This window comes from Malus sylvestris, chromosome 14 (genome assembly GCF_916048215.2).
Source record: "Malus sylvestris chromosome 14, drMalSylv7.2, whole genome shotgun sequence".
Classification (NCBI taxonomy): domain Eukaryota; kingdom Viridiplantae; phylum Streptophyta; class Magnoliopsida; order Rosales; family Rosaceae; genus Malus; species Malus sylvestris.
Genome location: NC_062273.1, coordinates 9,965,657 through 9,992,979, shown reverse-complemented (window position 1 = coordinate 9,992,979; position 27,323 = coordinate 9,965,657). Strand labels below are relative to the sequence as shown.

Genomic DNA, 27,323 nt, shown 5'->3' with positions numbered 1-27,323 from the left:
CCTCGTCTGGGGCACATTGCATCTCGGTGTGTTACAAGAGCTGATTCACAAAGGTCGTATGTTGTGCAAGGGCACTCGTCAATTCTATAACTTATCGAGACAAGTGTTGTTCTCCATTTGGGTTGGAAAAGCTTGGAAGGAATATGTCTCTTTAAGCAGTGGAAGTGTGGTAGACTCCGGGCACAAGATTTAAGTTGGGAAATGTCAAATCTACGGAGAAATATGGTAAAAATGTCCCTGGTTCAATCGTATGCCCAAAAATGTGAAGTCAGGATGATTGAACTAATCTTGGACCGATTTGGGCTGCTTGGAAAGCCACGGGAGCAGGCTGAGTCGTGGGTGCAAGCTGGGCCGTGGGAGCAGGCTGGGCCACTGGAGTGAGCTGCTCGGCGTGTGGCACACGCGGGTACGATGCTTGGGCTTGGCTTGGCAACGCATTGGGCTTGCATTGGGTTTGGACGGCATAGGGCGGCTCTTCTAGGGCTTAGGCCCTTGAAGGTTGAAGTGGCACAACTTGGGCCGTGGCCTTGGAGTCATGGGTTTTGCTAAAGGTGGCCGCCGTGGTGGTTCCACGATGGTGCCTATTTGAGGTGTCGCTCCGCTCATCGTTATGTTAAGCCTTGTAAATCACCGTGGTATCCTTGAACATTGGAATTTTCGTTTGTCGAGGTTTCCGAATCTCTTGCCATTGTACTTTTCTTTTACGTTTTATCAAAGAATTTTTAGAAATAAAAATTCCAAGAATAAAAATGTACGAAAAATCTACCAAGTAAGCAAAGAAACAAAAAAACCTTAGATGTGAGAGTCTTCTACAAGCATGTGACTCGACTCTCAATGAAAGCGCCAATTTGTGGATGCAAATTTCTTCCTCCTTGTTCTTGGACAAAATTGCACCTATAAACAAACAACACCTTAGGTCAAGGCCAAAAGCCTCACATGCCCACGATGAATGGTGGGCTTTGGCCGAAAAACCTCTGATGCCAAGGTTAAAATTTTGAGGGAAAAGTGTTTGGAGAATTTAGAGAATTTAGCAAGAGTGTAGAACTTAGGTTTTGGAGAAAATGAGGGTGTTTATAGAGAGGTGTGGCCGACCCCTTTGGGGGGAGATGGACCGACTACTTGGATGATTTTTTGGGTGAGATTCATGATTTGTAGCTAATTAATAAATTAATTGAATAATAAATCAATTAATTAGCTAATTAATATAATTTGAAAGAAAAGATTTGGGGGTTACCTTGTGGAGAATATTTGATGAGGATGAATGATATAGGTTTTAAATAAATACATATTTTGGGCACTTTTGACTTGATTAAGAGATGGTTGTCCACTCCTCGCGCGTAGGAGTTCCAATATTCCTCGAGGGTAGTTTTGTCATTTTCACCCTAGAATCCACGTAACACCTTCATATTCTTCTTGATTATTTTTGGCTCCACAAAAGACATGTTTATTGACACAAAATAAAAAGTAAAATTCCCAAACTGAAAAACAATTATAATTTGAGTTGTTTTTAATTTTCTCTTTCCACATGATCTCGTTCTTTTCTTTTTTTTTTTTCTTTTTTTTATTTTGGTGGCAAATTAAGATTATGCTTTATACAAAAGAGAATGACTTATCTGCAACACATTTATACTATTGTAGTGTCTCAAGCCAATAATATCATGTAATATGTAAGTTTCTCTCCATATGAGGTAAATTTATTAGACCATAACACTACGTCATGGTGAACCTGCTCTGTACAAATTGCTCTCCATGTGGAATCTTGACTTGGGTAAGTCGAAGAAACATGGCAACCAGCTGTTCTTTTGCAGTGTTTGTACCAAACATGCTAGTATACGAGAATAAAGTTGCAAGCATCAACTTTTCGTCTCCCAAAGCTTTAGTTTTTCCACAGATAAGATCCTTCTATGTACTAAACTTGCAATGAAGTGAAAGTCATGGTTCAAAGTTATTTCCACAGATGTGATCGTTCCATATGCCAAACTAAAAGATCCTTCTATATACTAAACTTGCAATGAAGTTAAAGTCATAGTTCAAAGTTATTTCCACAGATGTGATCGTTCCATATGCTAAACTTGCAATGAAGTTAAAGTCATAGTCCAAAGTTTTTCCTCGTAATGTGTAAAGGCTTCCACAAACCATTCTAAACTTCCTTCGTACACTGGCATCGTAACATCCCATGCCAATAACACAATGTCATCCGGTAAAACTAAAACACATGACATTGCGTTATTTGTTTGAAATGCAAGAGTAGCGTGCCGGAGTATGTAAGTCCTCACCATGCAGATAAAGTCATTGGCTGCACTAGTTGCTCAGCAAAGTTCAGAACCAAATATCTCTGAGCAAATGCTTTAGAACCTATATTATTTGTTAAAAGCTGAGATTCTAAAGTAAACATATACTATAAAATGCAGAAACTAACATAATAAGTATTCAAAAACAGCCAGAGTTGTTTAGAAGGGTACTTGGTAAAATAGCCTGAGAGAAAGCATAGTTTCCACGGTGAGAGGCATAGTTTCCATGGAGGAGGTTCGGATCAGTTCTAAGGAGGAGAGATTCGAAAAACTGAGGAAAGCACCAGAAGCTCCAGATTATAGCTCAAACCCAAAGATCCAAAAGGTACCCTTCATGCTCCGCAAGCCCAAAACTTCCGAGAAGTATTACGAGCCGAGGGCCGTAGCAATAGGCCCTTTCCATCATGGCAATCCAAGGTGCGAGCTGGCTGAGGAATTCAAGCTTATGTTGACAAAAAGATTTCTTAAATACACTAGCCAAACAGTTGAAGCTCTGCATCAGAAGGTTGAGAAGAAGATCAAAGAACTACGGGAATGTTACGCCGAGGAAGCGACACAGACCTATGATGATGAGACCCTCGCTTGGATGTTGTTCTTAGATGGGTGTTCAACCTTACAATTCATACACTCCTTTGTGGATGAAGAGTTGGAAGAATTGTCGATCAAAAGGGACCAGATAGCCTTTGCACAACAGGACTTGTTCTTGCTAGAGAACCAAGTCCCTTATCAAGTCCTCGAGCTGTTGATGAGCTCAAGCAACAAATGCGAGGATTTGAAGAAGGCGATCGAGACTTACGTTCAGGCAAACATTGGTGCACCTGGAAAGAAGCAATCGGAAAAGAAAGTAGCAATAACCATGGAAAAAGAGAAAGAGCCCGCTCATCAAGAGAAAGAGCCCGCTCATCTTCTTGACCTTCTCCGAACAAGAATGCTAGGTCCACCAAAAAATCCCGATAAGCGAGCTAAAGACCACTCCGTACAATCTTTTCGCAATGTACAAGAGCTTGATGCAGCCGGGATCCATTTTAAGCTTAGTAACAGTAGCCTTTTGGGGGACATATCTTTTGTTTCTCATTCCTTTGCAGGATACCTTAGTCTTCCTGCAATATCAGTAGATGACTCAACAGGGCCTAAGTTCATGAATCTGATAGCATATGAAATGTGTCCTGATTTCCAGAATGATTTTGCGGTCACCTCTTACATCAGCTTCCTTGATGCACTCATTGATCATGCAGATGATGTTAAGGAGCTAAGGTCAGCCGGTGTACTTTACAACTTACTGGGGAGTGATAAGGAGGTGGCTAAGCTCTTTAATGAGATTGGCACTGACTTGGTCCCTAACACTGACATATACCACGATGTCAAAGCCGAAATAGAAAAACACTACAAAACCAAGTGGAAGACCTGGATGTCTCAATTCTGTCACGATCATTTCAGAAGCCCCTGGACTTTCCTGGCTTTCGTGGGTGTTCTAGCAGCACTTGGGTTAACCGGCATCCAGACTTGGTTTGCAGTCTATTCTCCATCGTCTCCCTGTGATGTCGTTGCCAGAACTTGAAAATGCGGTGGAACCTTAAGTGAGATAAAGGTAATAGAAATACATATGATTTCTATCACAAGTGTTTTCTTCAAGGGTCTGCTGATTTGGTATGTTCAGGGTCCATACAACCCTGGCTTTTCATTTCTCATTTGCTTTACTGTGTGCTGGTATGACAAAATAAGTATCTTAATTTTGTTGGACTTTGTCAGCGTGTGGTTGAATTTTGTGTGTGACAAGCGTATTTGTACGCTCATGTAATAAACAATGTGATTCCCTACTGTTTCCTACTTATCTGTTGCTGCAAAATAACTAAGCAGGTTACACATAGGAAGCAACTGTTTATAAGCGTTTCCAGAAACATTTTACAAAACTTAGTTACGTGCGCACCATTCGGAGCTGAACCAGAATCAGCTCAATTCTACATTTTAAGTTCCATAAGACCTCAATTATCCCAATCTCAAGAAAAAGATTGTTCTGAATCCAAAACATTTTAAGATCACCTATCAGGGCAAATGAAGCTCTATAGTTATACTTTATGATTATAGGACTATACAAAAGAACAATTTGTATCTTGTTTACTGTAAATATATGTACTAAAGACCCCCAAACAGTTATAGTTTTGAAATCAAACAAATTTCTACGATTTAACTTCTCTATGTTAACTAATTTCTGCAGCAGTTTGAGATCACAACTAATTTCAGTTATACTCTCTCTTCAAAACTTGATCTGCAAATGCTAACTGGCTCTTCATAGGTGATGTCATACAACAAATAGAGAACAATTTGAGTTCATTTTATATGAACCACTTTTTGTGGCCCTTCAAACTCCAGATCAACTTAAGTCACTTCTAGCTCTATCCTGAAAACCTGACCTATAACTGATAATTTGTAGGTGAATAATATCAAGGTAACAGTAATAAGAGTATTATCTCCCCCTTTTTAACCCCCTTAAATCCTAAACGAAGAAATCTAACCTTAATAAATGGAACAGTATGAAACAAAAACAACGGTGGCTTGCATGTAAGACAACAAGATTACAGTGAAAGCTGAAATATTTAAAGCCATTTATATCCACAAGAGTTTCTACAAGAGCTAAGGGTTAGACGTAAGAATATATCAGCATTATAGATGGTTTATTTTTGTTTCTGAAGAGTAGCTAACTCATAATAGTTGGTTGACAACTATTAGCAACAGTAAGTATCTTTGATATGGAAATTCACCAACATAACTTTCATATTACAAATAATATCTGTCACCCTAATCTCTATCCTGTATCAAGTTGTTGATCATCTTTACCAAAGGAGGAGTCCCCTTGGCCATAATTTCTATTCTACTAGCATTAGAAGCATGAGAAAACAGTGAAAGCCCGAAAAATACAAGATCGGGAAGAAACAGTCGAGATGACAAGAATCCATGCCAATAGCGGGGTTCTAGGTCAAAAAAAGCATTGAAAAACCTCCGAGTACCTTTCAAATCAAGCTTAAGCAGAATAGCCATACCGAAACAGAAGAACTCCCTTTGTCTCCTCCTTTGTATGGGCCATAAATCTTTCCAAATTTCTGCGGACACTTCATTTCCTGAAAGTGTTCTATCTGAACCAAGGTACCGAACTATTGCATTTGCAACAATAGGAGCCGCTGCCAGAGTCCGCGCCACCATATACCCAGTTGAAGGGTGCACCATCCCTGCTGTACCACCGATTCCAACAACTCTCTGAGGGAGCACCGGGAGCGGTCCGCCCATTGGGATGACACAATGCTCATCCTCCTCAATGCTCTTAACTTTTATGCCCAGATGCTTTAACCTAGCGGCCATCCTTTCTTGGATATCTTTCATGGGTAAACCAGGCCGAGCTACCAGGGAAGTTTCTTCGAGAAATATCCTGTTGGATGAAAAAGGCATTGCATAAAGGAAAGTAGGGATCCTACCATTTCTCTCCTTCAATTCGATATTATTGTTCAAGTGCGAATCTCTCCAGTCCATAAAAAGCATCTTATCAACATCAAATGGATGCTCTTCAACCTCCGCCAAAATCCCATAAGCCACTTGGTAACCTGGATTGTACGGCTTATCATACTGTACAAGACATCTTGAAAAACCAGTTGCATCGAGAACCACAGAAGCTTGAATTGTGACACCGTCATTGCAAGTCAACAGTGATTTTTCCTCCTCATGAATAACCTTAGTAACTTTAGCTTGGTGAAATTTAACACCGTTTGATATGCATTTTTGCAGCATTTTCGACTTAAGCTGCTTCCGATTAACCCTTCCATAAGGTCTATTAAGATCCTTCTTCGATTCCTCGTCTATGTACACAACAGCACCAGACCAGGTAGTATCCAGGCAATCAAGCATATCCATGGCCTCAAATTCATCCACCCAAACACCATAATTATTGGGCCAAATCAACTTGGGAGACGGGTCAATTGAGCAAACAGAAAGGCCTGCCTCCGAAACCTGCTGTGCCACGGCGAGCCCGGCAGGGCCACCGCCCACAACAGCTAGGTCCACAACAAGACCCTTTGATGGGTCATACAAAGGAAGCTCAAATTCAAGACTTTCCTTCTTAATTTCCGGCACAAGCTCCAGAAGAGCACTGCTACTAGCCTTAACAACACCACCCCTACTCAATTTCACACGAGACCTCCTAAGGCCATACCCAAACTCCTCGTTGCGAAGCTTCGAAGAGCTCGAACTACTCAATTTCTCCGAAAACCCATGAATTGGGTGCAAAAATGCAAGCTTGTTATGCGTTTTAAGCAATGTATCCATGAAATTCCAACACTTGTCCCGAATATCTCTCTAATATGGACACAACAAGTTCCTGAAAATACAATCTGGGTGTGAAGAATTCTCGACTGAGAACCCGATTTCTGATATGGGTTTTCTCTGAGAAACTGAATTTCACATACAGATACAGGAAGAGCTACTAGAAGAGCAGTATTAAAGCATGAACAATCCTTACAATTCGAAATGATTTTCTGGGAATTTAGAAAGAACAACACAAGTATGAAAATATACAAAGAAGGAAGCTCATCAGTGAATTGAAAGAGCAGAGAAGTGATTGCTTACCGAAGAGCCAAGAGAGATGAGAAAGTTCCCAAGAGATATTGTGAAGGTGAAGCTTATGTGGGTGTGGCCGGTCCTCAACCTCAAGGACGACAAGCTCATGTGGGTTTGTGGTGGACGTCCACTGTTCTTCGTCCAAGTTGGGACACGCGTCCTGTGATCTTCATTTGTCTCTTCTTCAATTCTCCATGCTTTAAAAAAATTATTATAACTTTAAAAAAAAAAAAAAACATTAACGTTAAACAAGGAGCAAGGCTACGAATATTAAATTTAAAGACAACAATTTGAATGGTTTAAATATCAAAATAGTTCATGTGTTATAGCTATATGATCAATTTAATTTTCGTATTTTTATTTGGCTAATTTAATCTTGATGTTTGTCTCTATTAACTAATTAAAGACATTTCAACTAATCTCTTTTAAAAAAGATTTAGATGTCAAAATAGTCTATTTGTTATAGTTATATGGTCAATTCAATCCTCGTATTTTCGACTTGGCTAATTTAGCCCTCAAGTTTGTCTCTTTTAGCCAATAAAAGACATTTCATTCAATCACTTTTAAAAAATTCATAAAAAAAATGATATAAAATATAATTACTCATTCTCTTTACATAAGAAATATTTTATATGATTAACACATATAAAAGATAAAACTTCTAATATGAAAAAATGATTAAGGTTGTGATGTAGAAGAGAGAGAGAGTAATGTTAGGGAGGAAGCCGGGAAGTTGAGAGGAGAATAATTGTTCTTTTAATTTTTAATTTTATTTCAAAATGAAATATTTTAAATCAAATAATTATAATTTTATAAATAAGTATATATCGATTTATAATTTTTTTTACAGAAATTACATGGAAATGTCTTTAATCAACTAACGGAAATAACATAAAAATCAAATTAGCCAAATTAAAAACACAAAAATTAAATTGATCCAATAACAAAACATAAGACCATTTTATCATTTAAGCCAACTTGAAAACTAAAAAACATGTTGAATTGTTGATTATACTTTAATAATAACCCTGTGTGCCCAAAGCTACATGAACCCGGTTACAACTTCAACCCCCTGAATTTCTGCCTGCACACGATCATCTATCAGATCTAACTACCTAATCGCATCAGCCCACGTTTCCAATCTCACCAAGGCAGTTCATCGCAGAAACGCAAAAAGAAACAGAAAGAAACTGCGAGAAAAAGAGAGAAAAATGCGAGAAAGTTAGCGAAAAGCAATCAAAATCAGATATGGGTAGCTCAGCCGCCGGAGAGGACTTCTCTGTGGTGGTTCTAGTGTCCGATCTGGGCATAGACGCGCGGCTGTTCTTGAACCACCAAGACAGAGAGATTGAAGAGCAAGAGAATTGGTACAACTGCCCTCAGAACCTTATCTCCGACGAGGACTTCTCCGACCTGGAGCTTTTGCAGTTCTTTCGTGTCCAAGGCCATGACAAGTTGGGAAATCGGATTTTCCGAATCGTGGGATAATATTTTCCCGGTAAATAAGCAGATCCTTACACTCTTTATTTGTTTTATTTGTTGTTAATTGTGTGTGAATTGTTATTGTTTGGTTAAATTAGCTGATGGAATGAACACTGATTTCTCTGCTGAAATGCGATGTTTTAGCTCTCCATACCTGAGTTAATTGCTAAATAGCATGTTCTAGTTTATTTGGCATCTGGGGTTTGTTTGGTTTCGTAAATTTTCTGCGTTTGTTTGGGTAATTGTAATTGGGGTTTATTAATTTTGGTGTGCTCTGTCAAGTTAAAACCCCTTTGGCCTCGTTTTGGGCTGGTTTGGTATGTAGGATTGGATTGGATTGGAATGCGTAACTCTCTACTTTTAAGGCATATTGGAGGCTGAAGTGAATGATTTTTCATTTGGAGGGGGATTAGAAGAGGATTAGACATGAAGAAAACTCATCCCTTCTAATCCTACCATTTTGTGAAGGATTGGAATGGATATGTAGTCTATCTTCTACCATCAAGCTGGACATAAATTTTTCATTTCTCCCCCAACGTACTTTGAAATTACGGAGTTATCCATTCCAATCCAATCCTACTCACCAAACGAGGCCTTTCTGTCTTGAATGTATAACCCACTATATTAAAGATATGTTGAACGAAGAAATGGAAAGGTTGTGCCTAACTTGGAGGTAGAGGATAAATCAATCATTAAGGTACCGTTTGGTACGTGGGACAGGACGGAACGGAGTGGGACGAGGCGTTCCGTTCCACGTTTGGTGCGCCTAAAATGGGTGGAACGCGCTGTTCCACGGGACGAATTTTTGGTGAATTTCCGTTCCGCCACACCCTCTGGAACGACTCGTTCCACATCTGTGGAACACAAAATTATAACCTTTCCGTCTCCTTCTTCTTCCTCCTTGTTTCCATCCGAGGGCATCTTTGCTCCCTCTCCGTTCTGTCCCGTCCCGTCTGCATACCAAACGATACCTAAGGAAACTTGTCCATTCCTATCCCACAAAATGATAGGATTAGAAGGGATAAGTTTCCTTTGTGTCCGGTCCCCTCTTGATCTCCTTCAAATAAAAATCTTCGTTCACCTCTGCCTTTAATAGACCATAATATAGTGGTTTATCCATTCCAAAACAATTCTAGAGACTAGACGTGTATAAAATGTTGCGTCTCTCGGTTTCGTTGTTTGTATTTTTATGTTTAGTTTTTAAGTGGCGACTATAAGAAATGGTTCATTAAATGGGCCCTTAAAGTAACTATGAACATTAAGCATGTCTAAACAACAGTGTGGGTTAAAATGACTGTTTTTTTTCTTGAATTATGTAAAAACTAAACACAAAATGTTCATTAAATGGGCCCTTAAGCTTACTGAAACTGTGCTATGTGTTGAATAGCACACTCTATAGCATTTTTAAAATTTGAAGTCCTTATTTTTTTAATAGCCTGTATTGCATAAACCACCAGTCCCCATAATTCAAGCAGAACAAAGTGGTTTTGAGTTTTGAAGTTGTCGAAATTGAAAGAGATGACTAGATTGATTTCTAAAGGCTAGGTTTCCCTTCGTGTACCCTTTAATATTGAATTCTTAAGGTGTGGGGATAATCCAAGTTAAAAAGCTAGTGTGGGACATATGTACTCTTGTCAGTTGAGTAACTTGAGTCTTAGATTCTGAGAGTATTTCAAGATCGGGTTTGGGAGGAGCAAATTGAGTTCTACACATATATTGCAATTGCATCCCTTTTTGACAACGTTTTGTGGCACCTTGTGTTTCTTCCAAAGTGGCTTCTTTCAGATGAATTTCTTTTGAATTTTGTCTTGGCAGGAAAATTAAAAATTCACAATCTCTTGTTTTATTTGCCTTATTCTACTTTTGTGTTTTAATTTATCAGATTATCTTTGTGCAGCTCCAGTCGTGAGTGCAGATAGGTTGAAGAGGTGTATATTCCACAACTTACGCAGTGAGCTTCCAGAAGGGTCATACTCCATTGTTTACATGCATAGTACCGTGCAAAAGGAGGATAACTCCCCTGGCATAACTATCTTGAGGTGGCTTTATGAATACCTTCCATCATATTTGAAGGACATGCTTCAAGTTGTGTACTTCGTTCACCCTGGTCTCCAATCAAGACTTGTCTTTGCCACTCTTGGCCGATTTTTCTTAACTGGAGGGTGAGTATTTCATATATTTTGGATATATACTATAACAATACCGATTTCTCATTAATATAGGCATATGTTAATTAAGGATAGTGCTATTCACACACCTATTTTTACCCTCGCACACACCTCTCTCAGTTTCCGGCCATCGGATCGAATGAATTGAAAAAGATAAATGGACAAAAATTTAACAGGGGGGTGGTAAAAAGGGGTGTGTATAGCACTACCCTTAACTAAATACTGTCTTGAAAGTTGGTGATTATTTACTTCATTGAACAAAAATTAAACATTTCCGCCTTTGATTTAAGTAGGATAGAATCATTTTGTGTCTGATGCTGAACTTCTTTGAGTGACTGCTATCATTTTTGGTTATCTTGGGGTCAGTTCATAAGACCTTGAGGATTCGAGCTACACTATAGTATGTAGTCATGCAGGTATCCCTCAAACGACTTTATTTAATTATCTCCCAAGTCAATCCCATGTCCAAGTGACAATCAACAGAGAATGAGTGATGGTTATCAATGAAATTTGAGAAGCAGGATGCGGCCTCGATACATGTTTGTCCTAAAAGTTTTCTTTATTTGCAGCCTATATTGGAAAATCAAGTATGAAAGCCGCCTGCAGTACCTTTGGGATGACATAAAGAAGGGAGAGGTTAAGATTCCTGAATTTGTAAAAAATCACGACGATGTTCTTGAGCATAGACCACTAACGGATTATGGCATAGAACCGAACCCTCTGCCCATGCTTGAGGTTCCGTCAACAGCCTACTCATTTGGAAGGTATGAGGAGAGATGGACATCCAGAGAGTACGTGTCCTAATTTGGTACTATGTAAACTGTCCTTCCCTAGTAATTGGGATTCAGGCGTCAATAAGCTCGGTTTGAGAAGTGGCTATGAATACATATGCATGCTTTGTACAGAATAATACTCTGTAGTGTTGAGTAAATTAAAATTGTTGCTGCGTCGAGGCCTTATTTCGTTTTATCGGTTCTCTGTCCTAGCTAGATTCTCCCTTCTGTGTTTGAGAGAGTTCTCCTCGTTCTTTTGTGGTAATTTTGTATGCGGTAATGCTCAGATATGTTGGCCAAGGCCTCGTCAAATGGGTGCATTTTGGATTGTTTCAGTGAGCCATTTTAAAATCCAATCTGAATTCCAAATTTTTACCGGGTTTGGTAACATTTTGCGAAACAGTTTTTCGTTTTACGAATCAAAATGTGTTTGGTAGGTTGTTTTAAAGAATAACAATACAATAAGGGTATGTTTGTTTGCCTTCACTAGCATTCCTTGGACTGGACTAGACTAAATAATAGTCCAGTCTGGTGTTTGTTATTTACACGGACAAGCGTTAATGAGACTAAAGAGGACTCGCCCCGACTGAACGCCTCGCTAGCCGTTCTTAGCGAGAGCCCTCGATTTCGAGCAGACTCCTAGTCCCGTCCTCCGCTGATCCATCCGTCTTCTTCTCCTTCGCACCTTCGCCATCTCCCATCTCTTTCACGACTTCGCCGTCTCATCCGAGTTCGAGCAGGAAGAGGAGGTTCTCAGCGACGACGGAGAGGCCTCTTTTGACCTCAAACTCTTCGTGGGTAACCTTCCCTTCAGCGTCAATAGCGCTCAGCTTGCTAGTATCTTTGAGAGCGTTGGAAATGTCCAGATGGTCAAGGTAATTCCTTGTTTTCACTCGAAATTTTGTAAATTTTACTTGAAATTTGGGTGAAAAGTGAAATCGGTTGTTGCTGGTTTAGTGTTTTGTGGGTTAAATTTGGAAGGTTTTTAGCAGGTGATATATGATAAGACGACCGCAAGAAGTAGAGGATTTGGGTTTGTGGCTATGTCAAGTGTTCAAGAAGTTGAATCTGCTGCTCGCCAGCTAAACGACTACGTAAGTCTGACCATTTGCTGATATTTTCTTATATATGCGAAAGTTTGTGATTTGCGAATTGGTACTTTATTTGTAATCGTATTTATACGAACGGGAATCTATTTTGAGAGAAAATGGAAATTTTTTGACATTTTCTGCCCTGCAACTTCCATGGCTGCTTGAGCCAAGTAGGAATAGAGAACACAGTAAGAAGTCAAGTGGTAACTTGATTCCTGGAAAGCAATATGTCAGTGTAAGAACACAGGCTCTAGTGACCATTCTGTCCTGGTTGGCGAGAAATGGTTTTGCTCCTACCGACAATGTGGTCGTGTCTCTGGCAAAATCAATAATTGAACCACATGTTACCAAAGAGGAAGACATAGTGGGTTGCTCATTTCTGTTGAATATGTTGGATGCTGTGAGTGGGGTTGAAGTGATAGAGGAGCAGCTTAGAACAAGGAAGGATTACCAAGAAGTTTCTAGCATCATGAATGTGGGGATGACATATAGCTTGTTGTATAGTTCAGCATTTGAGTGTGAAGATCCTACGCAAAGGAGGGAGCTGCTACTAAGGAAGTTCAAAGAAAAACACACAGGTAATCGGCTACACTTATTTACAATTTGCTATGCTATCATCTTAAAGCTCCAAGCAGTGGAAATGTGAAAAAGAGTAATATTATTGATGCATGTACATTTTTACAATGATAAGGAGTTCATGGTTTTGTATGTTGTTTTATTGGATTCAGGTGAAATAGGCAAATTTGACAAGGTGCAGTCTACCTTTTGGAGGGAATGGAAATTAAAATTAGAAGACCAAAAGCGTGTTGCAGATCGTTGTACAACATTCGAGAAAATAATCCCTGGTGTTGACACAGTACGCTTTTAGTCTTAGGACTTTGATTATATTAAGAGTGTTGTGCGTCCCTTGATTGATTCAGTCAAGTTAGAGAATAAGCACATTTTGAAGGATGTTTTAACATTAGCTGATGAATACCACTTGAACCGTTCACAGGTAGGCAGCTTTGTAGGCTTACATCTCTGAATTCTATAACATAGAGATGGCTTTTTCCCCCATTGAGTGATAGTGATCTATTGTTTCCTTGCAGATCTTTTTGTGTTATTTGAGTTCTGTCATTGTTTCTGAGGTTTGGACCAATGATGATATTACTTGTGAAATTTCAGAATTTAAAGGTGAAATAGTTGGCTATGCTGTGGAAACCATCAAAGCTGTTTCATATATTGTATACCCTGCAATTGATGGATGCCATAAGGTGCGGCTTGCTTACATCTTTGGTCTGCTTTCGGTGAGATCAGACTCAGCCATCGTAGTAGAGTCATAAATGGCAGTTTTGATGCAGCAAGTTGTTACATGTGCAGGCACCAACTTGCTTGCTAGAGCAACAAAAGGCATGTTATTGATTCAATATATTTTAATTGTTTGTAACTGTATGTTCATGTAAGGAGTCGACTCAGAGGAACTGTAGTGCAGGAGTACTATCGTATTCGTGTAGCCTAAACAAGCTTGTGTTTTAGTCTAGTCAGTAAATTAGTTAGAATAGCAAAATTTTGTCTGCTCATAACATTTAAATTTACATTCCCTCAGCTAAAACTTTTTGCTTCACTTTTGACAATCCTTTGCTCCAAACGTTGTGTATTTTGCTCGAGGTATATTCATGATCTCTTCCTTTTGCATATTGTTATTGGTTTTCTTCAAACTAGTTGGAGCAAGCAATTTACGTGCTCAAATCCAAATGTAGCAATGATCAAGGCTCGGCTATCCATTTGCCATTGCGCCTCACACATCATTGTGGTCTTGGGATTGAATGCAATCAAACCAAAGTTGAATAATTAAGAAAAGCATTCTAAAACCCGTCAATTGTTAGGAAAACACGTTTGTTATATTGATGTTTGGAGCAATACTACTCTTGAATCATGTATGTTTCTTTCGTTGGCAAGAAATTTGGTTTTGTTTTTATTTTTTATTGAGTCATACTCTTATCTAATATTATTAATTTTGATAATATCTTTAAATAAAAAGAAATTAAATTAGAATAATAATTTAGTCTCAGTCCGAGCAAACACCAAACTGGTTACAATACTATTTTCATTATCATGCTTCTTAATCCGACACTGCACCAAACGCTTCACTAAGTTAGTCCAGCTTAGTCTAGTCTAAGCCAGTCCAGCTTAGTCCCTGAACCTAGTCCAGTCCGAGATAGTCCGGTGCAACAAACGCACCCTAATAGTCTTCCTAGCCCTTAAAAAGGGTGGATAATCATGACTTGTCACTAGTTGTCCTCTTTTTTTTTTTAAATATATATATATATATATATATATATATATATATATAAAATATATAAAGCACAAGCTACATACGAATCAATTTTAGGAATTTGACTATAATATTTATTGTATTTAATACATATATTATTTTGACGGTCATATGGTAATTGTATTTTTTTTTTCTTCATGCAAGGACACAACATTTTTCTACCACTGTGGTAAAAGGTTACTTGCAGATGGTTAGTTGGTTATTGTATTTAATACATATATTCTCATAAATTATATCTGGTTAGTTAGTTATTATATTAAATATATGTAAGTATTTTAGTCAATTTTCAAAATTAAAACTTTGGGAAAAAAAAATCAAGTAATATTGTAGTATGATTATCCAAATCGACAGCTCAACTACTATTGTCACCACCATCACCATCATTAGAATAACTACCACCTCCCACCACTATAATCTCCACCCTTCTCTGGCCACCACCCTTTACCATCTTAAAATTTATATTATGAAATATTAGTATCAAACATGACTGCAATACCTTTTTTTTTTTTAACAAACAACATTATATACACTAAGGGTGGAGGAGTGAGTTTAGCCTCACAATAGGAGAGTTATAATAATTTGCTTCAAATTCGCCATTGGCGAGAATTGAACCTGTAACGACCCAAAATTTATTCAAAAGCGATCTCAATGATAGGCCAAAAATTAAATTCATGGTTAATCAGTGCCCTATTAACCTCAATAAATTTAATTCGGTCGCTTTATGACTGCATCTAACCTTCTAATTACACTGCCTACGTACCCTCAAACGTGATCAAGTCATTCGTAGTTCGCCGTCAAATTTAAACCGTTTAATAAAAATATTCAAGAGGCCGATAAAATGAAACTACATCTACTTGATCAAATCACATCAAACGAAAATCAAAATCTCACTCAAAATATCAAAATTAACTTAAAAAGACAAAATCGGCCATCTGGCCACGTGCCGCCGCACGCAGCGGTTTCTGGTGAACTGAAACCACGAATTCCGACAAACTCCAAAATCCAAAATTCACCAAATTTTACAGACATGTAGAGCTCAATGAGGGAAACATTTTTCATACCTGGGCTGAAGTCCAATTCGGGCGGGAAACACCTGAAATTGGCCTCGATCTATCGGAAACCCTAAAGTAAGTGTTCTTCAATTCGTCAATTCCTCAACTCTGCCGCCCCCAAACTTGTTTGGGCTTTGTTCCTGGGTTTAAGAGATATCTTGTGGTGATGGTCGACGGAATACCCTTCTTAAACGGCCGATCGTCGCCGTGCACCCACGAAGCCTATCGGTGCAAACTTCACAAAACCAAGGTCAAATCCCGTCAGTTTTTTGGTGGCTCCAACTTGCTGGAAAACCAATGGAAATGACGGCAAGAGAAGTCGCCAGTAACCAAGTCAAGACCGATTCAAGGGGGATCCAGGTTTTCTTGTTTTCTCCTTCCCTCATGTTTCTCCTTTCCTCCTTTCTGATTGGGCAGTCTTCTCTCTCATTTCCCTCATTTCCTCTCTTCTCATTCCATCCTAGCCACACACATGGCACCCAAACCACTGCTCCAGCAAACTGGAGCCTTCCAGATTAATGGTCAAATGACCATTTTGTGCTTACCTTTGCTCGTTTATATCTCATTCGTTATAACTCCGTTTCGCGAACGGTTTTTGCCTATACGCTCATGTGATCAAGCTCTATCCAAATATGCCATGAAATACAATGAAGCATATAAGGATAAAATATGTCCTCGTATAATTTTGGTTTAGCCAACTAGGGCATTTTTGTCTTTTCCACATATCGAAAAATTATTTGCCGTAAATATAAATGTGTCGTAGCTATGAATAAGACAACAAAATAATTAATTTAATAATAAAATCCAAGAACGGGATTTTCCCCCATTTGAATTTCATAATTAAATCACATATTTAAAAACAATCAGGGTATTACATTCGACCCCCATTAAAATAAATATCGTCCTCGAGATTTCAACCACTGAATAATGAAAAGGGATTAAGAAACCATCCCACCATTTCATTTATATTGAACAAAATCATAACCTCAATTTATGATTTTGTTCATGCTCGAAAATAAATCATCATGGTATTCACACGTATTAAAAATTTCCAGCCACAATTATTGGAATTTCCAGCTACAACTATTGGAAATACCAATAAATCAGAGTTTCTAGTCACAAACATCATTTGCAAAACCAAACATCATAAAATTTCAGCCATATTCCTCATTGGAAAAACAAATTTCATAATTTTTAGCCATAATCAACATTGGCAAATCAAATATCAAAGATTAATAAACATCATTGGCTATACACTTACCATCATTGGCTATACACAGCCGTTACCATGATTCTTTCTCAGAACTCGTGTAAAAATAATCTAACTTGATGACCGGTCCCGCGGCTGATTACCCTCACTTCAATCTCACAACAACACGAAGTAGGGTAACAAGAATGTCCATTTACCTCCTACACCACAGATCCAAGTACCCTCCCTAAGGACTATGGGTACATGTCTGTCCGTGTAAGTCTACAATGGTTTAAGGCATCGAAACCCAAGGCAGCGCACATTGCCCCTCACTCCTACTACCTCTCAATCTAGAAGTGTCCATTTCCCCAGCTATGCCACATAGACTATCCCCCAGGAGTAGCACGTTCGTATAACACCCTATGAAGGTTTAGGGGATCGAAACCCTGGGGAACCACACAATCCCTTTCATTTTCAGGTCATCAAAATCATCCATGGAACCTGCACTCACAACCACACACGTGAGTGATTCCTAATATATATTCATTTCACATAAATGCCTCATTATTCATAGAACTTATGAAATCATGCAATGTCACTACAATCATATTTCACACCATCAAGAACATAAGAATATATTTGCATTCACTCTCCTGCAAGTGAGAGATTCACAATATATATGCATTTCACATAAATGCCACTTTATTCATAGGAATTATGAAATAATGCAATCTCAATACTAATCATAATTCACACCAACAAGAACTCAAGAATATTACATATTGCAAAGCAGGATCATTCGCTCTGATACTATTTTTGTAACAACCCAAAATTTATTCGAAAGCAATTCTCAGTGATAGGCCAAAAATAAAGTCATTGTTAATCAATACTTTATTAACCACAATAAATTATATTGTGTCATTTTATGGTTGCATGTAACCTTCTGGTTAGACTGCCTACGTATTCTCAAATGGGATCAAGCTATTTGTAGTTTGCCTTCAAATTTAAACCGTTTACTAAAAATATTCAAGAGGCTAATAAAATGAAACTACATCCACACAATTCAATCACATCAAACGAAAATCAAAATCTCACTCAGAATATCGAAATTAGCTTAAAAAGATAAAATTGGCCATCTAGCTACAACAACGATTTCCAACGAACGGAAACCACGAATTCTAACCAACTCCAAAATTCACCAAATTTTACAAACATGTAGAGCTCAATGATGGAAACATTTTTTATACTTGGGTCGAAGTCCAATTCGGCCGGAAAACACCTGAAATTGGCCTCGATTCATCGGAAACCCTAAAACGGGTGTTTTTCAATTTGTCGAATCTATAGCTCTACCACCCCCAAACTTGTTTGGGCTTTGTTCCTAGGTTCAAAAGATGTCTAATGGTAGTGATGGTCGATGGAATACCCTTCAGAAATGGTCGATTGCCGCCATGCACTCACGAAGCCCATCGGTGCATACTTCACGAAATCGAGGTTAAATCCCGTCGGTTTTTGGGTGGAAATGGAAGAGGGAAGGTCGATGAGTCTGGTGGTGGTGATGGGTGGCTCCAACTCGTCGGAAAACCAACTGAAACGGCGACAGGAGAAGTCACCAGTAACCGGGTCGAGATTGAGTCAAAGGGGATTCGGTTTTCTGGTTCTCTTCCTCCCTCCTTTCTCTCCTTTCCTCATTTCTGATTGGGCAACCCCCTCTCTCATTTCCCTCATTTCCTCTCTTATCATTCCATCTTAGACACACATGTGGCACCCAGACCACTGCTCCAGCAAACTGGAACCTTCCAGATTAATGGTCAATTGACCATTTTGTTACCTTTGCTCATTTATATCTTCTTCGTTATAATTCCGTTTCGCGAACTGTTTTCGCCTACACGCTCATGGGATCGAGCTTTATCCGAATATGCCAAGAAATACAATGAAGCATATAAGGATAAAATACGTCCTCGTATAATTTCGGTTTAGCCAACTAGAGCATTTTTGTCTTTTCCACATATTGAAAAATTATTCGCTGTAAATATAAATGTGTCGTAACTACGAATACGACAATGAAATACTTAATTTAATAATAACATCCAGGAATGAGATTTCACATTTTTGCCCCATTTGAATTTCATAATTAAATAACATATTTAAAAATAATCAGGGTATTACAGAACCTAAGACCTCTCACTTACAAATGAAAAGAAATACCACAATTACGATATTTATAAGTTATAATGCTATTATAAAAAAGTAGAATATGACAATATATTGAATTAAATCAGATCGGACCAACTTTTGTTTATATCCAAATTTGTTTTGTATTTCCTTATTACATTAAATTTTAATTGATATAAATAAAACATTGGAGCCACTTAGTACTATGGTCTAGTGGTATTCCTCTTCACTTGTAAGACCCACTCCAACCCTGGGCTAAAACCTATAATTCCCTTCCTTCCCCCCCCTAAAAACCCAACCCATGGCCTAAAACTAACCTAAAACCTAATACTCATCCTGGGGCCAAATACCGGCCCAAGTTTAGGCCATAAATTGGAGTGGACCCCAGCCAGTGCAAGTGCACCACGGGCTGTGAAGCCCAGATGCCAACCCGAATTGCCCCACACGCAGATGCGCCAAAGACTTAGCCGAGGCGGACCCCACCCACGTGGGCGTGTCCCTCGGTTGTCAGCAGCTGTCTATAGTCGTTGGGCTACCTTTTTCAATCCAGCGGTTGGGTTTAAAAGGGTCATTGGTTAAGCCAACGGTCCACGTTCAAATTATTTTTTTTAGTTTTATATTTATATATTTATTGAATTCAATGGCTTAGATCGAATATAATCAAATCTAACGGTAAAAAAAAAACGTGCACTTTGTGGAAGGGAAGCTTAGAGAGAGTCACAGTTGACATGCCTAGTGAAAGGAGCTTCTCAGAAATTGTGAGTTTCTTTGTTGATATTTTATTTGTCATGTTACTTATTTGATGCATATGGTGACAAAGCAATGGCAATTTACAAGACAAGAATTACACCAAAAAATCAAGCTTTTAAGTTGCATCATACTTGGAACGTCCTCAAGGATTATTTGAGGTGGGGAACTGATGCGGACCAACAATGGGGAAGATTATTTCATAGTGAAGCCCCGCCGCAAAATGATTTTGATGAAGGTGAAAATGAAGGTGTCAATGAAGGTGTTGAACAAATGACCCCAACTTCTTCTTTTGCAAGGCCCCGGGAAGAGATAAGTAAAAGGAAGCAAAGAGAAAAGGGAAGTCCCAAGATTGCTACCGGAATTGCAAAATTGAGCGAAACCCATAGCGCTCGCCAAGAAAAAATGGCCCGAATGCATTTGCAAATGAAGGAAGAAGGGGATAGGGAGCAAGAGAGGTTCAAAATAAATTTGATGATGGAGGACCTCAACAAATACACTCCAAAGAGGAAGAAGTAATTATGTGGTAAGCAAAGAGAAATTTTGCAAATGGATGCCAGAAGGAGTATATTTCAAAATGATAATTCATCTCAAGGCTATATCCCAAGTCCACCATTAAGTCCATCACCAAATCAAGATGGTGGATATCATTATTAAGTTGATGTAGTTTATGAATTTTCGATTGTATTAAGTTTATGTGATTTATGTTGGTTTATTAATTGTCATTTGTATTAAGTTTATGTACTTTATTAATTGTCGTGTGTATTAATTATTGTTTCTATTAATCTAGATGCCTTCAATAATTATTGTACTTATTATTTCACACTTTGATGTAGAATAGATGCCTTCAATAATTCAACCTCCATTCAATAATTTATCCAACATACTACACAAAATACTTTGCACAAGAAGACACTTAAATTTATTACTAGAAAATACCAACATAGTACATTTAAAATTATTACATAAATGCTCAACCAACATCAACAACGTTCACCTTCTCGGCGTCATACATGCTTAACCAAATCCTTGCGAAGTGTGGCATGACCTTAAAGAGCTTGAATTCTATTTAAACGGCTCATATACTCACTCAATGTGACCATATCCTGTCGGGTCTCATATGTGGTTTCAGCGAGATATTCAACATCTCTTGCAATAGCTCTCGCATGTGTTGGTTGGTCATCATCCACATCTTCATCTGAATCTTCTTCAATTTCGATGTACTCATCTTCCACAATCATATTGTGCAAAATTATGCACGTCATCATGATTGAATGGAAGTCTTCGGTATGCCAAAGTCGTACAGGCCATCTAACAATGGCCCATCGATCTTGTAGGATCCCGAACGTTCTTTCCACATCCTTCATGTAAGGCTCTTGCCTCTGCGAAAATAATTTCTTCTTTGAACTATCGGGATGAGAAAAACTTTTGACAAAGGTAGACCAACTAGGATAAATACCATCATTAGGTAGTAACCTAGCTCATACCTAGGTAGTAACCTAGCTCATACCTATTACCATTTACCTTGTACCGAAATTTTGGTGCCCATCCATTGACAACATCATTGAACAGAGGTGAAGACCAAAGAACGTTGATATCTTTGTTTGATCCAGGAGTGCCGAATAATGCATACCAAATCCATGTGTCGTAAGATGCCACAGCCTTGAGCACGATGATTGGCTTGTTATGACGACTTTTAAATTGGCCAGCCCAAGAGGTAGGACAATTCTTCCACTCCCAATGCATAGAATCGAGACTTCCTATCATGCCAGGAAAGCCTCTTTTGTCTGCCTTGCGTACAAGCCTCTTCAAGTCTTTACGATTTGGCTTGCGGAGGTATATGGCTCCATATATGGCTTGAATTTCCTGATAGAAGTGCTTCAGGTTCTCAATAGCAATACTCTCCGCAAGTTAGCAATACTCGTCAGTTGAGTCTGTAAAGCACCATTAGCTAGCATCCGAAATGCAGAAGTGAGCTTCTAATGAGATGATAGACTTTGTCGGCTGATGGCATCTATCTTTTTTGCAAAGTAGTGGTCATGATTGACAACTGCGTTCAAGATGCTATTAAAAAACTTCCTCCTCATCCGAAACCGCCTCCGAAAATCATGAGCAGGAAATCTCAGATGTTTGATGAAATAATCTTTCATCATTTGGTCATGACACTCTTCTCTATCACGCTGCACAAATGAACACCCCGTGACAGAACCACGATAGTTATATTCATCATAGTGCTCATATTGCATAAGCAAGTTTGCAAGTTCAGCTTCTGTGTTGATCATTTATGTATCCTCAATGTCAAGGCTTGCTTGGTCTTGTGCCATCTGCATTGCCCAGCTATGCCTTCTTCTATCACCTATTGATGAGATATTGAGGATTTTTAGGAAACAAAAACACTTTGAAAGTTGAAAGATTGGTGAATATAGAGGATGATTGAAAGTTGAAAGATTGTGTGATCAACTGATATTCAACATGTGTTTATATAGAGGATGATTGATGAAAGTTGAAAGATTGGTGAAAGTTGAAAGTTTGGTGAGTTTCATGTGTTGATTTAGTGATTTTTCAATATTTATCGGAATTTAAGTATTTTTAGATTAAAATGTTCATAAAATTAAATTACAATAGTTTAAATAATTTTTTTTAAAGTTAATTTAAGAAAACAATTAGCCTAAATTCATTCTTTAATAATCTAGGGCTAAAATTTTAGGCTAGAAGCGTTGGAGCAGAAAAGTTGTTTCTGGGCTAAAACCTAAATTTTTTGGATATTTTTAGGTTTTAGGCCAGGGTTGAAGATGGTTTAAGTGATAGATTTTAGGTTCAATTCTTGTCAAAAATGAATTTGAACCACATTATTATGGCTCGCCCATTGTGAGGCTTAGCCTATCCTCCCCCACCTCTAATAAAGAAAAACTAACTAAAAGGGCTTGAAAACTTTAGATTTTAACCAAAAATCATGTTATAAGTTTATTTAATGGTTAGTACAAAACTTAATATCAAATCATCCCACTAAAATTGGCCCAACCAAAATAATCTATCGAGCTTCCAAGTACTCATAACGTCAAGTTTTCTCACCCGTTTATTTAGTTCGTTTCCTTCATATGCAGAGAGAAAGTCTATAAACTCATATTAATTTTTGGGGTAAATTACATTTTACCCCCTCAGGTTTGGGGTCAATTTCAATTCCTTACAACATCTTTAAAACATTTCAATTTCATACATTTACTTTCATTTTATTTCAATTTCATACATTCGTTAGAAAATCTGTTAAGTAAACAATTAAGTAATGACGTGGCAAATATGGGATCCATATTTGTGCTGACATGGCTGTGAAATTTGTGCCATGTGGTAAAATAATAATTTTTATGCATTTGAAATATTATAATAATTTACCCTTAAAAAATAATTAATTTGACCTACTTCATGGCTGCAGCCGTACAATTTCTAGCGAATTCCACCACTGTCGAGCTCCCCAAGTTCTGAGAAGCACTTTCATTCCTCAACAAACGAGGATGCCCTTGAATCGCATGGTCCTCGTTGGACCAGAACTCCCACTATGACACCTGCATCATCCACATTGCCATGACATTGGACACCACTTACCTCCGCGGCTCTGTTGTCGGTGTTTTCTCTATCCTCCGTCACGCTACCTGCCTCGAAAGCATAGTCTTCCACTTCATCGCCACCTCTCACCGCAGTCGCCGGTCCTCCGACCTCCACCACGTCATCACCTCCACCTTCCCTTACCTTACCTTCCACCTCTACCACTTCGACTCCAACCTCGTTCAGGACAAGATCTCATACTTCGTCCGCCACGCTTTTGATCAGCTCTTGAACTATGTGTGCATCTACCTCGGGGATCTCCTCCCATTGGGCATTTGCCGCATCATCTACTTCGACTCCGACCTCATTGTCGGCGACAACATGGCAAGGCTATGGCGAATCGACCTAGGGCAGCGCATGTTGGGGGCTCTGGACTACTAGTGCACACATGGCATTCGGAGTACTGGTGCCTTGAATCAAAAGGTGGGTCGGAGGTGAAGAGGGATGAGTGGGTTTGGGGAGAGAAAAGAGATGAGAGGTGAAGAGAGAGGAGAGGGAGAAGTGGGTTAGGGAAGATGAGTTTTAGGTTTTTTTTTTTTTTTAAGGGTAAATTATTATAATATTTTAAATGCATAAAAAATATTATTTTTACCACGTGGCACAAATTTGACAGCCACGTCAGCACAAATGTGGATCACATATTTGTCACGTCATCACTTAACGGTTTACTTAACAGATTTTCTAACGGATGTATGAAATTGAAATAAAATGAAAGTAAATGTATGAAATTAAAATAAAATGAAAGTAAATGTATGAAATTGAAATGTTTTAAAGATGTTATAAGGAATTGAAATTGACCCTAAACCTGAGGGGGTAAAATGTAATTTAGCCTAATTTCTGTAATTTTCTCATTACATCTGCCATCATCCGATCTTCTTCTCCGTCAAACTCTGAAAAAGGTGATGGAAATCCTAATGGATGTGATAAATAGGTGCATATCTAGGCTTGGAAAGAAGTAGAGATGTCGTATGACTTTCCGAATCTACCTTTCGTCGAAGAAATCTAGCGAGTTGGATCATCGCTGTCGTACCTGAGGTGCAAGCAGTACAAGCATTACCAAATACATCCTTCATCATCTGCTTATGTTCGTCCACTTGGATCATCGCTAGCATACTTCACGATGTCCTATGCTGTCTAGATATGGTTTCTATTAGGCCGTGACAAAGCCAATTAGGCCGTGACAAAGCCAATATCGGCTGTCGAGTCGTCAGAAGTTGATATTCATAGGACATTAGAGTTGGGCAATTAGTTTCAGAACATGACTTGATAACTTTTGAGAGAAATTATGAGGGGAATTAGTTTCTAATTGTTGTTTTTGGGTTTAATTTTTATTTTATTACAATTTAATTTTGCAAATTGAAATTTTTGTTGGTGGGCTTTATGAGAGCAAATAAGTTGCCAAGAGAGATGAGGTTCTTTGGTGCATCGAACAGGTGATTGTGTGTTAATGAACACTTAATACAGTTTGTAGTATTTAGACTTGTTGAGTCACTAAGAGAGAGTGATTAGGAAGTTCAAATTATGTGGACTTCATTTGCAGTTCAACATGGGCTAGCTGCAATTGGTCCAAATTGATTGCCCATCGTTTTCCTTTAGGCTTTCACATCTCCAAATGCAAATGGCTCAAAATAATTTCAACTTAAACAAGTATGTTTATTCTGTCATCCAAATGCAGCCTTCGTCCCTATTAACTTTTTTATGCACACAGCCAAATGGAGAAGACCCCAAATTTTCTAATTGTAGATTTATCCAGATTCAGTCTTCTTTTGTTTGTCCTAGTTGTAGGTTTTATTGATTTTAGTATTACCAAACTTATGTCTCTCTCTCCCTCTCTCACTTTTTCCACCCTGTTTTTCGTTTTCAATTCAAATTCCACCATTTCTCGAATCAGTTGAATCAATTAAATCTGATAAGCATGGGCGAGCGTCTCAGTATCAAGCCTCTAGAGCTCAGTTTCTATTGTCAATATAACACGCTCTCTTTCTCGTTCAATTAGTTTCTTGTTTAAGAGATTTGCATATGCGATTTCGGTTCTTATTACAATTTATGGTTTTGTTTTCGTTATTGAATTTCTCCAATCGAATTAATGATGAAGGTAGAGATGGCGGCGACCGGGAATCTGAAGCTGCTGTGTTTAGAGGGCAAGTGATCAAAGAGTAGGTCGAGACTCGAGAGCTTGAACAAACGATCAAATATGTTTCTTCATGCTTTTTGCTTTTCAGTTTGTTAAGTGCTTCATTATCTGGCACCTCCTCTTTAACATGAGGGATGATTTTTTTATTATCTAATTATCTTTTAAAATTTATTTTAATTATTTTGCTAGTACATATAAATCTTAAATAGTTTATTAAAATCATCCAATTTCCTTATGGCTTGACCTCTTTGGCCCTGTTTGGCACTCCGTATAGAGCATCGGATAGTACTAATAATACGGTGTACGGTGATTGGTGCCGTTTGGATTAAATAGGCACCGGATTAAATAATCCGGGCCCACGTTTTTTATCCGGCGCTTACCCGACTGCTTATACCGTCCAAATTCACGGTATAATTTAGTCGGCCTAGCTCTCCTTCCTCTCCGCTCGCTCTCCGCTCGAACTCGACCCCCTCCCTCTTGCCCTCTCTCTCGCCTTCTCGAACTCGACCAACTCTGCCATTTTCAGCTCTGCCGTACCGAAGTGGCAGATTTTGGCACCGAGCACGAGGTGGTCCTACTCGGAGACGATGATGTTGGAGCTCTTGATGTGGTTGTGGAAAAATGTAGAGTTGAGGCCGGAGCAGTGGTAGATGCAATCGAGGTCGTGGGCGAGGTCGGTAGTGATCTGTATCCGGGAGAGCCACAACGACAGGACGATGTAGCTCGGGTTCTTCGGGTTGCGGGACTTGCACTGGAAGACAACGGCATCTTCGGAGTAGATGGAGCAGCGCCAGGAGGAGGAGGAGAGGCGGTGGTGGGGGAGGAAGTTGGAGGTCGCGGAGCGGATCTCAAATAGGTCGTAGATTTGGGGGTTTTAAGGGAGAGAGGATTTAAAGGATTTGAGGGAGGCGACGGAGGATTTTGAGAAGTTGTAGCTGGAGTTGTCGATGGTGGTGCTGAAAATGGCGGAGCAGACGAAGAAGAAGAATGGAAAGAAGGAAGGATTTGGGGGTTGCGGTGGAGAGATCTGGGAAAATAGATGAATTCTGTTTTTTTTTTTATTTTATTTTAAGTTTGATTCTCCTATCTGATATAATACCAAACACAGTATAAATAATACGATCAATAGTCCGATACTGCACCAAACACCCGACTAATTTAGTCAGTATTATCCGGTGACTATTTATCCTATCCGACAGAAATAGTCAGTACAGTCTGACCTGCCAAACGAGGCCTTGTGTCTTTTAAAGTCCATTCATATTAATTGTTGATAAAAAAATGTGTACTTCTGCAGAAAGCAATGTTATTCCAGCAGTCATCACGGCAGAATAATGTCAGGATGGGTAGTCTAGTTTAATTTGCAAGATTGCATTTGGGATTTGGGATTTGCATTTGGAAGTGATTAATTTTTAGTACTTGGATGATATCTGAGAAACATCAATTGGAAAAATATTTGTTGGAGTTTGCTTGGTGAGTATTTGGATAATAGGTTTATCCGTTTCCAGTATCTGGTGAAGATGGGACACAATGTCTAGGTCTATTCATAGAACAAAAAAAAAAAAATAACCCACTTTAATTCTGAAACTGAACCAAGATAACCCACATTTTTCTAGAATTACAATAAAATTACAACTATTGCTAAAACTGAATTAAAATAACCTACACTATTTCTGAATTTGAACCTAAATAACCCATACTATTTCTGGAA

The 27,323-nt window shown here is 38.6% G+C and overlaps 3 protein-coding genes and 2 pseudogenes across 4 annotated transcripts; 4 read left to right on the top strand and 1 right to left on the bottom strand.

The window, feature by feature from the left end:
* The first annotated feature begins 2,324 nt into the window (after nt 1–2,324).
* On the top strand, nt 2,325–4,118 carry LOC126599720 (UPF0481 protein At3g47200-like). Its single transcript, XM_050266135.1, has one exon. The coding sequence runs from the start codon at nt 2,518–2,520 to the stop codon at nt 3,847–3,849; it is 1,332 nt and encodes a 443-aa protein (XP_050122092.1). The 5' UTR covers nt 2,325–2,517; the 3' UTR covers nt 3,850–4,118.
* An 811-nt stretch (nt 4,119–4,929) lies between these two features.
* On the bottom strand, nt 4,930–7,073 carry LOC126599719 (lycopene beta cyclase, chloroplastic/chromoplastic-like). Of its 2 annotated transcripts, none has more exons than XM_050266133.1 (2): nt 6,903–7,073; nt 4,930–6,811 (listed from the first exon to the last, which is right to left on the bottom strand). In XM_050266133.1, the coding sequence occupies exon 2, from the start codon at nt 6,600–6,602 to the stop codon at nt 5,088–5,090; it is 1,515 nt and encodes a 504-aa protein (XP_050122090.1). In that variant the 5' UTR covers nt 6,603–6,811; nt 6,903–7,073; the 3' UTR covers nt 4,930–5,087. The 2 variants fall into 2 exon arrangements, with proteins under 2 accessions (XP_050122090.1, XP_050122091.1); XM_050266134.1 differs by having other exon boundaries at nt 4,930–6,654.
* Nucleotides 7,074–7,598: 525 nt separating this feature from the next.
* LOC126599721 (uncharacterized) lies at nt 7,599–11,512 on the top strand (annotated as a pseudogene).
* Nucleotides 11,513–12,176: 664 nt separating this feature from the next.
* LOC126600500 (MAG2-interacting protein 2-like) lies at nt 12,177–14,020 on the top strand. Its single transcript, XM_050267070.1, has 4 exons — nt 12,177–12,191; nt 12,309–12,985; nt 13,136–13,263; nt 13,496–14,020. Exons 2-4 carry the CDS (start codon nt 12,796–12,798, stop codon nt 13,727–13,729), a joined length of 552 nt encoding a protein of 183 aa, XP_050123027.1. The 5' UTR covers nt 12,177–12,191; nt 12,309–12,795; the 3' UTR covers nt 13,730–14,020.
* Nucleotides 14,021–23,301: 9,281 nt separating this feature from the next.
* Nucleotides 23,302–24,144, top strand: LOC126600434 (probable galacturonosyltransferase-like 3; annotated as a pseudogene).
* The last annotated feature ends 3,179 nt before the right edge of the window (nt 24,145–27,323 follow it).

What these genes read in the sequence shown, in the direction of transcription:
- LOC126600500 (XM_050267070.1), top strand. Translation starts at nt 12,796, where the DNA reads ATGTTGGATGCTGTGAGTGGGGTTGAAGTGATAGAGGAGCAGCTTAGA. An exon ending in GTTCAAAGAAAAACACACAG is followed by an intron (nt 12,986 to 13,135) that starts GTAATCGGCTAC and finishes TATTGGATTCAG; the next exon opens with GTGAAATAGGCAAATTTGAC. An exon ending in TAATCCCTGGTGTTGACACA is followed by an intron (nt 13,264 to 13,495) that starts GTACGCTTTTAG and finishes GTTTCCTTGCAG; the next exon opens with ATCTTTTTGTGTTATTTGAG.
- LOC126599720 (XM_050266135.1), top strand. Translation starts at nt 2,518, where the DNA reads ATGGAGGAGGTTCGGATCAGTTCTAAGGAGGAGAGATTCGAAAAACTG.
- LOC126599719 (XM_050266133.1), bottom strand. Translation starts at nt 6,602, where the DNA reads ATGGATACATTGCTTAAAACGCATAACAAGCTTGCATTTTTGCACCCA.